Source organism: Palaemon carinicauda, chromosome 8, assembly GCF_036898095.1.
Source record: "Palaemon carinicauda isolate YSFRI2023 chromosome 8, ASM3689809v2, whole genome shotgun sequence".
Taxonomy (NCBI): Eukaryota; Metazoa; Arthropoda; class Malacostraca; order Decapoda; family Palaemonidae; genus Palaemon; species Palaemon carinicauda.
The window spans coordinates 159,331,365-159,344,228 of NC_090732.1; the positions used below are offsets into that span (position 1 = coordinate 159,331,365).

A 12,864-nucleotide genomic window follows, 5' to 3' on the forward strand; every position below is an offset into this window, starting at 1 on the left:
CTTCTCTTTTAGAGGTTTAAGGGTAAACCCTACCTTCCCTCTGAGTGCCGCCATTAGGTGACAACCCTATCTTGGTCTTTCCATAGAGTAGGGTACTCTGGCTTGACTAGATTAGTGTTTCTGCCTTCCCACTTTGCTAGTGAGTATCCCGGCTTTGAATCACGACAGTAACTCAGAGTATACAGTCTTGTTGTCGGCGGCAACTCTACTGACGGGGGACTAGTCATTCCCCTGCCGGTTCACAGTTGCCGGCATAGGAAGCCCGGCTTCCCTAGCCCACAACCGAAAGTGGTAGTACAATTGCTGCCACCTTCTTCCTTGTAGTCTAGAAGTCATGTCTTAGGCTGAGGAATCGTTATTCTTCTGCCGCCCAAGGCGGCGCCGTGTGGCCGATAGTAGGAGGCCTTCTTTCGACGCAAAATATAAGACCCTTGCCCTCCCCCTTCCCCTTTGTCCTTTCGTGATGGCCTAGCCGTCACAACATCTATGGCCGGTATTCTACAATCTTCCCGGTTGCCGGGTGGATTGCGATGCCGGCCGGGCTCCTACAAGGCGGTCTGATTGTCACTTCGACCTTTCCCCTAACGGAAGCAAGGCTCCGGGAAAGGTTGTGCCGGCCATGACGGCTGCCGGTGGGAGACCCTTATAACTTTGAGTATACTTCAGTCCTCTCTTGGACTGCCATCCACAAACCGTGGAACCGGCAGAGTAGCCGGCAACAGATACTGTGGTTGGATGGAAGCCTGAATGATTACATTCTCCCCCTTCCATTTGAATCCTCATTCTGGAATAAGGCAGTAGAGACAGTAATCCCTACAACCCTAGTTATTGTACTAAACTGTAATAATACGGTAGCCCTTCTCTCCATGCTTTCTCTCTCTCTATCGGCTAGTGCTGTCAGGTACTAGTCCAGCCAGCAGCATGCCGGCAGAACTACAGTATAAGAGTATACAGTAGCCAGTATTTCTACAGTATAGTACATACTGCAGTTAGAAAACTATAGTATATAATATACAGTAGTATATATTTTCCAACATATTCTGTGTATCCTTTCACAGTCCATTGTTGAGACCGATAATAATGTTGAAGTGAAGTATTCCTCCAATATCCTGATGAACCATAGGTCATCAGAACATAATATCTTTACCCTACAATATTAACATTCCATTGTGGAAGGGTTAGTGCTAGTATACACAAACTTTAGCTCTTGAATTTTAGAGCTCTTCTACCTTAAACTCCCTAATAAGGAAATTTTAAATACTGTACAGTATTAATATTGAGGGAGGTCACAGCAATTGTCTGGACAGGAGACACAGATATGTCTCTTTCCTATTTTCTTTCTAGCTTACTATCCTAAGCTACAAAGTACTAATTTTATGCTTGAATTAAATTGAATTTATCAGTGTGATAAATTACCCCATACTCATTCCACCTTTTTCTTTCTTTACAGGAGGAGGCCAAGGTGAAGTGTGAGGTAATATACTGTAACCACAAGAGTAGGAACTTTTATGGTCACACCATGTGTAGGTCTCATGCCCCCTGCTCCATCGCAACTGAAACCTTGAGATATTGGGATCCCAAGGATTGCATGGATTGTAATGTCTGCTTGGCCTTGATGATCGAGGGTTTTGGCGATCCCAAGACGACGGAGTCGAGGGATACTGCGAGGGAAACGCTTAGGAAGTGGGTACGAGGGTTCCAAAAGAACTCTCCAGGACCATACCTACCAAGCGAGATGATGAGAAGCCTGCTGTTGCCTAAGGCAACAGCTGATGCCGTCGTACCTCAAGCACGACCTGGACCTCCCTGCATACAGCTTGCAATAGAGTCCCATATCAACGAGGCTTTACAAGGCATGGACATCCATCAGGAGAGGATGTCAGAAGTGTCCTCGGACACTGAAAAGGGTCTCCTTCAAGAGGACCTTGAGGACGAGATGACCCAACCACCTGGAGAAGAAGAAGATCTGGAGTTGACAGACGTGGGGGGACCCTCTTCTGTCTGTGTTGGCATTCCAGCCTGTATCGTCAACTTCTTCGGCTCTAACCCCCTCAACTAGACCCGCTAGGCCAAGCGGTTGTGGCCCAGATCCAGCAGCTAGTTGACTCTCTACGGAAGGAAAATGTAGATATGAGGAAGGAATTCCGGGAAGCAACCCACGTAGTTACTTCTCGTGGGTCATACAAGGGACCCAAAGTGTCTGACCTGCCACCATGCTTTGAAACCAATCCCTGGAGGTATTCAGTGTTCATGCCCATGATGAATGGGAAACTCTTCATTTCGGAAAAGATGGGGGCCATCCCCCTGGACGACATTCAATTCTGGCCAAACCTTTCGGCTAGCCCGGAATTTTTCATCCGGCTGAAGAGTGAGCCGGCGTGGAGACGGAGCCCAAGGAAGTCATGGTTTTCGACCACAAAAAGGCACAGGCTCTCTTGACGAGTAGCCTGAAGAAGGCAGGATACACCAACTCCAAAGTTTCTGTGTTGAGCAAGAAGCACCCTACCTTTCTTGCTCCTTCATCCAGAGCTTTCCCCTTCTCGTGAAAAGCTCTCCACAGGCAGTTGATGCAGGCAAACCATTTCCTACGCTAGAGGAGTGTAGGCCATTGTCTCTGGCCTTGCCCACGGGTGAGAAGCATTGGAACCAGGTCCACATAACCTTCTCAGTATCGAAGCTCGACGCGGACATTGTAGGACAGCAGTTCAGTGAGAACCTCCCAAAGTTGTCGGACTTTCTCCTGAGAAGAGAACAGGAGACAAAGGAGAGACTAGCCGTCTCTCTGTCCCTCCAGAACTGCATGGAGATGTGTGCAGGCATTGCAAGCACCCCCGACATGTATACAGTCCTAGCCAAGATGAACATGGCTACCCTAGTTAAGGACATAACGCTTTTGTGAAGGCCAGGAGGGCCTGCAGAGTTTGTGTTTACCAATGCAACGGTCAAGCATGAGCCCAGGAAGTTGATTACTTCCTGTATCTGGGGCAAGGACCTCTTCCCAAAGGAAGTAGTCCAAGAGGTAGTTGCCAAAGCTGCCACGGAGACTTGGAATCTTCTCCAAAAGTGGGGCATCTCTGCCAAGAGAAAATCTTTCCTTGATGCTGGACCCCAACCTAAGAGGAAGACAAAGAAGCCAAGACTGCCTTCTCGACCTGTGCAACATCCCACAGTAACCATGACCACGGTGCCCCAAATGGTTGCTCAGCCACAGACCACTTTCCAGGTGGTGCCTCAAGAGCTGGTAGCCCAGTCACCAGCCTTTAATCCAGGTTTTGAGAGGCACACCACTACCTTTCACCTGAAAGGTAGAGGATCTAGACGGGGCTCCTCAAGAAACCCCTCACGGGGTAGGAGAGGACATGGTCTGGGTAGCTAACCCTCCGAACCATCCAAGCAATGAGATGCTCCAGGTAGGAGGAAGACTCCTTCACTTTCAGGATCATTGGACCTTCGATCCCTGGGCCCACAGCCTAATCAAGAATGGACTAGGGTGGAAATGGAACAGATATCCACCTTCATTTCCTATATTCTTCCAACACCCCGCCCCCTTACTGGAAGAATATACCTTAGAACTCTTGAACAAAAAGGTTATAAGGAAAGCAAAGTCCATCAAATTTCAGGAAACGCTGTTTTGTGTTCCCAAGAAGGACTCGGACAAACTCAGAGTCATTCTAGACTTGTCTCCACTCAAGTTCGAGAACAAGAAGTTCCGGATGCTAACCCTACAACACATAAGGACCCTGTTACCAAAAGGGGCATACATAGTCTCAATAGACCTGGCAGATGCTTACTGGTTCCTTCCAGTCAGCCTCCCCTTCTCCTCCTAACTAGGATTCAAGCTACAGAAGACAAAGTGTATCTTCAGAGCCATGCCCTTTTGAGTAAACATAGCTCCAAGGATCTTCACGAAACTTGCGGACGCAGTCGTAAAACAGCTACGCTTAGAAGGCGTTCAGGTAGCTGCATACCTGGACGGCAGGCTGGTGTGGGCAGCATCCAAGACTGCTTGTCTGCAGGCAGCCACAAAAGTGATCCAGTTCCTGGAACATCTGGGTTTCAAGATTAACTACACGAAGTCTCGCCTCTCTCCAGCTAGAGTTTCAATGGTTGGGAATCCATTGGAACTTGCAGTCACACTGCCTCTCCATTCCACCAAAGAAGAGGAGAGAGATCGCGGGTTCTGTCAATAGACTACTGAAATCCAACAGGATCTCAAGATGCCAACATGAAAGAGTACCTGGCGCTCTCCAGTTTGCAGCAGTAACAGACCCAGTGCTAAGAGCACAGCTGAAAGATGCGTCAGGAGTCTGGAGAAGATAGGCATCAAACGCTTGAAGAGATCTACTTAGACTGACACCGACCTTACTGCGATAGCTTTTGAGGCTGTGGTTGAAGGTAAAGAGCTTAGCAAGGACTATTCCCTTACAACCACCTCAACCATTGGTAGTCATCCACACGGATGCCTCGACAGAAGGATGGCGAGGTCATTCCCATTAAAGGAAAGCTTAAGGGACCTGGTCATCCCTGTTCAAGACCTTCCACATCAACATTCTAGAGGCCATGGCAGTCCTCCTGACATTGAAGAAGCTATCCCCTCACAGATCAGCCCACATCAAGCTGGTCTTGGACAGCGAAGTGATAGTGAGATGTCTGAACCGACAAGGCTTGAGATCGCCCTACATCAACCACGTGATGTTGGCCATCGTTAGCTTGGCAAGAAAGAAAAGATGGCACTTATCAGCAGTTCACCTACAAGGGTTCCGCGATGTGATGGCGGACGCTCTATCCAGGCTAAAGCCGATGGAGTCAGTATGATCCCTAGACGCAGACTCATTCTCCTTCATCTTGGGTAGTCTCAGAACTGCAGATTGACCTCTTCGCAACGAGCGACAAGAAACTACTTTGATACGTAGCCCTATACTATGGATGCCATGTCCCTTGCATCTACCTGTTCTCGCCAACAAATCTCCTGCTGAAGGTCCTCAACAAGCTGAGATCCTTCAAGGGGACAGCAGCAGTGGTGGCCCCCAAGTGGCCCAAGAGCAGTTGGTTCCCTCTGGTGATATAACGGAAGCTGAGGCTGTTTCCTCCACCGAACCCAGTTCTATCCCAACTGGTTCAGAAGTCAACTGTCTTCTCTTCATCACTGAGAACCCAAAATCTTCATCTCATGATTTTCTCGCCTTAGCAGTCAAGAAAAGATTTGTGATCTCGAAAGACAGTATCGACTTTATAGAAGAATACAAGTCAAAATCAACCAGAAGACAATATGAATCATCTTGGAAGAAGTGGGTGTCTTTTGTTAAAGCAAAAAAGTCGATGGAAATCTCGATAGACTTCTGCCTGTCCTTCATCATCCACCTTCATGAACTAGGCTTATCTCGATAGACTTCTGCCTGTCCTTCATCATCCACCTTCATGAACTAGGCTTGGCTTCCACCACCATAATTGCGTGTAAGTCAGCTTTGACTAGACCTCTTCTATATCCTTCCAGGTGGACCTGTTGAACGAAATCTTCAACAAGATTCCGAAGGCATGCGCTAGACTTAAACCAGCAGCTCTTCCGAAGCCCATTTCAAGGTCTCTGGACAGTCTTACACTATGCTTCGAACTTGAATAATGAAGATTGCTCTCTAAAGGATTTTACACAAAAAGTGATAATTTTGTTCACTATAGCGTCAGGGGCTAGAGTTAGTGAAATAGTAGCCCTATCAAGAGATGAGGGCCATATTCAGTTCACGGAAGAGGGAGAAATGAATTTTTTTCCCGATCCTACCTTTCTCGCCAAAAATGAGCTACCCACCAAAAGGTGGGGTCCTTGGCGAATCTGCCCTCTGAAGGAAGATGTCTCTCTGTGTCCAGTAGTGTGTCTAAAGGTCTATCTTCAAAGAACTTCAGAATTCAAGAGAGGACAGCTCTTCATAGGCAAAACCTCAGGATCAAACTTATCCCTGAAACAACTGAGGGCGAAGCTCACCTACTTTATTCGTAGAGCGAATCCTGACAGTACACCTGCAGGTCATGATCCAAGAAAAGTTGTTTCCTTGCTGAACTTTTTTCAGTATATGGACTTTGATAGACTCTGCTCATACACAGGTTGGAAATCCTCTAGAGTCTTCTATAAACATTATGCGAAGCAAGTGCATGAGCTAAAACACTTCGTGGTGGCGGCAGGTAGTGTTATGAAACCTGTCGTCTAGTGCTGCGATGAACATTGAACTGTTTGGGACTTTACAGTTATGGGTGAAAAGATGTTGAGACCTTTCAGTGTAATACTTTTTACTAAGGGTCACCCTTGTGTCCCTGAGACTGTTCTTTATAGGTGTAGAATCAAACCAATAACACTAGTGCCGTGTGTACACTCGTACGCTGTGTTTAAAACTCATACAACATCTACAATGAAATTATCTTAATAATTTTACAATAATTTCGAGTGGCCATGATTTAATATATATTTCTTCCCTTACAGGTGATAAATATATATGTACCTTTAGAATGTTGGTTGTAAAGGATATGATTCTTTTTTAATACATTCGTTGTTATATTTGTTGTCTATACAAATAAATATAAAAATGTGCGTCTTATTCGCCCCATAAGTAGCTGAATAAAACTAGCCAGAGTTTCTTGGTTATTTTTTTTTCCTAAAAATAATATAAACACTTGAATATGCTTATTCGTGTGAACCTACTTATGGTAAGTTAATTACATTTGCTCCAACGTATACAAACCTCGCTTCTATAGTCAGAGTTGACAGTTTCCCTACAGGGGGCAGGAAGCCCTAAGCTCATTCCAAGCTTAGCAGATATGACGAATAATGGTAGCGTCGTATATTTATGTGGTCCAGATGACCATATAGAAGCTGATTCAAGGTTAAGGCACTTATACAAAACCATAGATATAGTACTTTCAAGTACCGTATTTCCCTTGTGATAAGACGCTGCAAGTGGTAAGACGCACCCTTAAATTAGCAAAGCATTTTTGGGAAAAAAATGAGATTTTACAATTCCTAGCAGCAATTCCTAGTCCGAAACTCTAGTGAGATTTTGTCTAGCACAGTAAATTTTTGTATTTTAGGTATATTGGCAAATGCTTAAGTTAATATTACTTAGTTGAACACCAGTGATCCCAATTTATTTACATATTAATAGTAGAAACCACTGAAATCAGTTGTAGTTGCCTCAACAACTATTTGTTTAGTGTTCCAAGTGTTGTTTACATAAAAGCAGTGTTGCCTAATGTTAATAAAATTTTGGTAAAGAAGTAAAATTCCAGTAATATTTTCCAAATTTATCATATAGCCTACACATTTTCTCACAAACTTAATTAGTGATCAAAGAAGTCTAGAAATTCCTCTAGGTGGACTGCTTTTGCTACTGAATGTGACTCTATGTCTAGTTTTCTGCTAACTTGGTAACACTGCACTCAACTAACAGAAATTTTTTTTTTCCAAGGTCGTATTCAGCAACTGTTTGTTTGTATTATTTCGGAACTCAGGCAACAAAGTCATTATCAAAATATTGCTTTATTACAAAATATAAAAAAAGAATATGAGAAAATAGATATATACTGCATTAACAACTAATATGTACTGTAATAGCGTCGTCTGCTAGGAGACCACTACACAGTTGTTTGCTTGTAGAAGGAAGTTACCGAGTCATCAGCTGATTACCAAAGCAAATAACTTGCTATTGCACTATAATAAACGAAGCATAATATGAAAATATTTTTTTATTACATATGAATGATAGTTGGTGGTTTATATTCTATGTCTGTTGAGTGAGTATTTGTAAGTGATTAGTTGGGTGTTTGAGGGTTTTCAAACTTTAATATACAAATTTTTCTTAGTGTTAAGATGCAGGGTGATTTTTGGGGTAATTTTTCAGGAAAAAAGGTGCGTCTTCGACACGGGAAATACGGTATTTCTTTGGTAAGCTTCCATCAGGACGACATGGCTGAGCCCAAAAAATGAATTTTGAAGCAAAGCAAAAAATCTATTTTTGGGTGAGATAGCTATGTTGTCCTGATGGACCCGCCCTCCTTTTCTAGAAAAGGGGCATACATCTGTAACAAATCCCCACCCGAAACTACCCTATCTGTAGCCATCCATGCTTAATTGCAACAAGGAATGAGTGGCGCTGTAGTTGTACAGAATGGGATCCATTTGTTAACCTTGATGACGGCTCCCCTTCATTTTCGCCACTCTTCCCCCTCAGAGTGAAAACTCTATTCGGGGTGAAGATTGCCATGTGTCGTATCAAGAAATACGTCCCCTTATGCGATATCCTTAAGAATTTTTTAAGGATACTCGCGCCAGAAGTTAGAATTCTGGAGACCTATGGTCAATTCTCTGGGAGTATCACTGTAGCTAAATATCTTAGAAAGCTGCCTAAAGGAACCTTCCATCAGGACGACATGGCAAACTCACCCAAAAATAGATTTTTCGCTTTGCTTCAAAATCCGTTTTATAGCTTCTGGTGGCGTGGTTGGAATTAACCTGGCTTTTCATTAGAAGGGGTTAGGGTTTGATCCCAAGTATGAAGTAGAAATTTACAGTATTTCTATTTGAGCAAGATATTGTGTTGATATTTATCCATATTGACTCATTAGGGGTAATTTGAATGAATTACTATGAATTGTGTCACTTGGTGGGCCGGGAAATCGGGGAAAACTCGGTGGTAAGAGACTGATGTCTCGTCGGGCAAGTCCTGAACTGCAGATTAGCAGTTAGGTTCCGACTTATTTTATAACCTCATGTGGCATGGTTGGAAGCGACCTGGCCTTATAATTAGAAGGGGCTAGGGTTCGATCCTAAGTATGAGGTAGAAATTTATTTCTATTTTGAGCACGATGTTGTGTTGATATTTATCCATATTGACTCATTAGGGGTAATTTGAATGAATTACTATCAATTGTGTCACGTGGTGGGCTTGGAAGTCGGGGAAAACTCTCTGTTAAGAGACTGATGTCTCGCCAGGTAAATCCTGAACTGCAGATTAGCTGTTAGGTTCTGACTTCTTTTATGAACTCTCGTGGTATGGTTGGAATCGACCTGGCATTTCAATAGAAGGGGCTAGGGTTCGATCCCATTATGAGGTAGAAATTTATTTCTATTTTGAGCACGATTTTGTGTGCATGTTTATCCGCATTGACTCATTATGGGTAATTTGAATGAATTACTATCAATTGTGTCATGTGGTGGGACGGGAAGTCGGGAAAACTTGCTGGTAAGAGACTGATGTCTCGCCAGATAAATCCTGAACTGCAGATTAGCGGTTAGGTTCCGACTTCTTTTATGGCCTCTCGTAGTATGGTTGTAGCGAGCCTTTCCTTTCATTAGAATGGGCTAGGGTTCGATCCCAAGTATGAGGTAGAAATTTATTTCTATTTTGAGCACGATGTTGTGTTGATATTTATCCATATTGACTCATTAGGGGTAATTCGAATGAATTGCTATCAATTGTGTCACGTGGTGGGCCGGGAAGTTGGGGAAAACTCGCTGGTAAGAGACTGATGTCTCGCCCGGTAAATCCTGAACTGCAGATTAACAGTTAGGTTCTGACTTCTTTTATGGCCTCTCGTGGCATGGTTGTAAGCGAGCCTTTCCTTTCATTAGAAGGGGTTAGAGTTCGATCCCAAGTATGAGGTAGAAATTTATTTCTATTTTGAGCACGATGTTGTGTTGATATTTATCCATATTGACTCATTAGGGGTAATTTGAATGAATTGCTATCATTTGTGTCACGTGGTGGGCCGGGAAGTCAGGGAAAACTCGCTGGTAAGAGACTGATGTCTCTCCAGGTAAATTCTGAACTGAAGATTAGCAGTTAGGTTCCGACTTCTTATATTGGCCTCTCGTGGCATGGTTGGAAGCGACCTGTCCTTTCATTAGAAGGGGCTAGGGTTCGATCCCAAGTATGAGGTAGAAATATATTCATATATATATATATATATATATATATATATATATATATATATATATATATATATATATATATATATGTATGTATGTATGTATGTATATATGTATAACAGATTTTGAAGCTTAGCGAAAAATCTATTTTTGGGTGGGATGGCCATGTCTTCCTGATGGAAGGTTCCTTTAAGCAGCTTTCTAAGGGATATTTTTGGGCTCAGGCCATGTCGTCCTGACGGAAGGTTCCTTCAAGTAGCTTCCTAGGGTATATTTGACTAGAGTGATATTCCCAGAGAATTTACCTTAAGGTCTCCAGAATTCTAACTCTTGGCGCGAATATCCTTAAAGTTTCCTTTAAGGATATCGCATAATATCAGGGGACGTATTTCTTGATACGTCACATAGCAATCTTCACCCCGAATAGCGTTTTCGCTTCGAGGGGGTAAGTGGCAAAAATAGAAGGGGAGCCGTTATCAAGGTACTCTTCCTCCGTTTCTATTTGAGTATCTAGATGGCACCATCGTTGCCGCCATGTTTATTCTTTTATCTGTAGCGATCTCGCTCGGTGATTTTCCCGGTTGCTCTCTCGTTACTTTGGATTATTTTGGATTTATTCCTTAGTACTTTTTCTCAATCTTACTTTTTCATTGTAATTCCATCTACAGTACATGGCTGAAGCTAATACGAGTGAAGAAATTTTAGGCAAGCTGTTAAAAGTTGGACAACTGCTTGACTGTCTTTCACACTTATTATTTGAACTGCCATTGCATGATTGAAAATGTCCCAGTTAACTTTTGTTAAAAATATAGACCATCATTAATATATGTTCATTGGAATGGTTGCTTGGGTTTTTTCATTACACAAATTAGGCAATGTTAAAATAATGGCTTTGTATTAAAATATTTTTGTTTGTATTGAAGTATTGTTAGGCATCTACTGTAGTGTCTTTTAAAGTTAGTTTGATTGAAGAAATATATCTTTTTGCAGCTATAAACTGTTTGGATTTTTCTCAGGTGCATTTGATCTGCTTGTATACACTAACCAGAATGCTGATGTTCCTGATAAGTGGGGTGAATCTGCGCCATGTTTCATTTCTAACTCTCAAGAAGTCAGATTAAAGTCCTTCTCCACTTCAGTTCATAAGGTTGATGCATGCGTCAGTTATAAGATAGACGACTGATGTGAAGAATGAGAATCTAATGATATTTAAACTTTGCATTTTTTTTACACTGGTCATGTCATGTATTACTATATCTTAAGCTAATAATCCGATGGTGGGGAAAAGATTGACTTGCTAGAATAAGAAAGCCGAGTGCAGCAAGTAAAATACTATTTATAGTATAGCACCCAACTATGGTATGCTAGATTTTATGAACTTTCATCTCGCATTCCTTTTCTGTATACACACTAAACCAGATGAACTTGGTGTACGTTATAGAAAAATTGGTTACTGTGTTGCTATATAAATTATTTTCAATGCTTAGTATTCATCCTGAAGTCATTTTAAATGGTATTCTATTGTTTAGGCCAGTTGAATCCTACAATACAGTATTTAATTCATAAACATGAATAGACATGTAAAGTCTGGGATGTTCAATAATGCAATCAGTTTTTACTTCTGATTACAATTAAATTAAGTTTAGTTTGGGTCTTTGTAAGGTGTATAATCCATGTGTGTTTCATAGGATCTTATCCAGAAATCCATTACATATGAAAATTATCATGCATGGTGGTTTTGAGTAACAATGAGTAAGATTTTCTGAGGGGGCTTCTGATGTTTTAGTTTTTTTTTTATATATATATATATACATAGGAATTAATCGATAGTAGTTGTTCATCTATTTTTTTTCTTTTTTTTTTCTTATCAAAATTTAATAACTGTAACTTTTAATTTGCCAAGATTGGTATGGTGAATATTACATAAAGCATTTTCTTCTGTACACTGTTACATTTATAATATATTTTAACCCTTTGTTTAATTAAAACTTGCACATTTTGATGAGCTAAACAGATTTTTAGGTTGCAGTGGTTCCCAACCTTTTTTCAGTTATTTCCCCCCTGCTTCCAGTTCAACCATCCAGATTTCCCCCTTCATACCCCTCCCAGCCCTCATGCCCACTCGCCTGCCTCAGAAATGGGCTTGATATTCCAATTCTTCCCTTGAATATCATGTCAGTGAGAAATGATATGATCATATCACAATTGAATGGCTAACAACAAATTGCCGCATGTACTATGTGGACATTTCCGCTTGTTTTAGTTATTAGGTAGTGTAATTATTTCCCCCTTGGAAGCTTCAAATTTCCCGCCTGGGGGAAATTTCCCCCAGGTTGGGAACCACTGGGATAAAGCAAGCTCTTAATAATGTATACGCATTTCAGGAGAATTTTTTTGTTAAGAAATTACTCCAGAGAGTTAAATATTTTTCCTATGCCATTTTTTAAGACAGTTTCACCTTTTGTGTGAATTTTCCAATAATTACATGAACCTAAAGTTTGTGTTATTGTCCATTCAGTCTCCATATTTATTGTCTATGAAATTGTATAGAGTAAGGTTTATTAAAAGGCTCTGTAACATGTAAGTATTTTCTCTTCTAATCGCCAAACTTTTAACTGGGCTTCGCAAGGCACTAGAAGAGTTGGAAGACCCAGGCCTACAAGGCTGATGACTATGTAGTGCGAAATAGGAGATGATGAATAGAGAAGTATTTTTTGAAACCTCAAGATAGAGACAACTGGGGAAATCTAGCAGAGGCCCTTTATTATACACATTGCATAATTTAATGTTATTAATATGAGTAACACATACTTCATTTTGATAATAAACAATGATGTTCTTAATGTGATGGTTGAACTGTTTCTATCACCAATTTCTCAGTCTGCAGAGTTGTTTTCGACACAACACAACATACTGTAGTTCATATTCAGCATGGAGTTTACTTCTCAGCTTTA

The 12,864-nt window shown here is 41.7% G+C and overlaps 1 protein-coding gene across 1 annotated transcript in view; it reads left to right on the forward strand.

The window, feature by feature from the left end:
- The window catches only part of LOC137646056 (mitotic spindle assembly checkpoint protein MAD2A-like), an 80,635-nt gene extending 68,229 nt beyond the window's left edge, over nt 1-12,406 (forward strand). Inside the window, exon 5 of the mRNA XM_068379211.1 lies at nt 10,927-12,406. Coding sequence (XP_068235312.1) covers nt 10,927-11,093 — 167 coding nt within the window. The 3' untranslated portion in view covers nt 11,094-12,406. The remainder of the gene's footprint in view (nt 1-10,926) is intronic.
- Nucleotides 12,407-12,864: the final 458 nt, after the last annotated feature.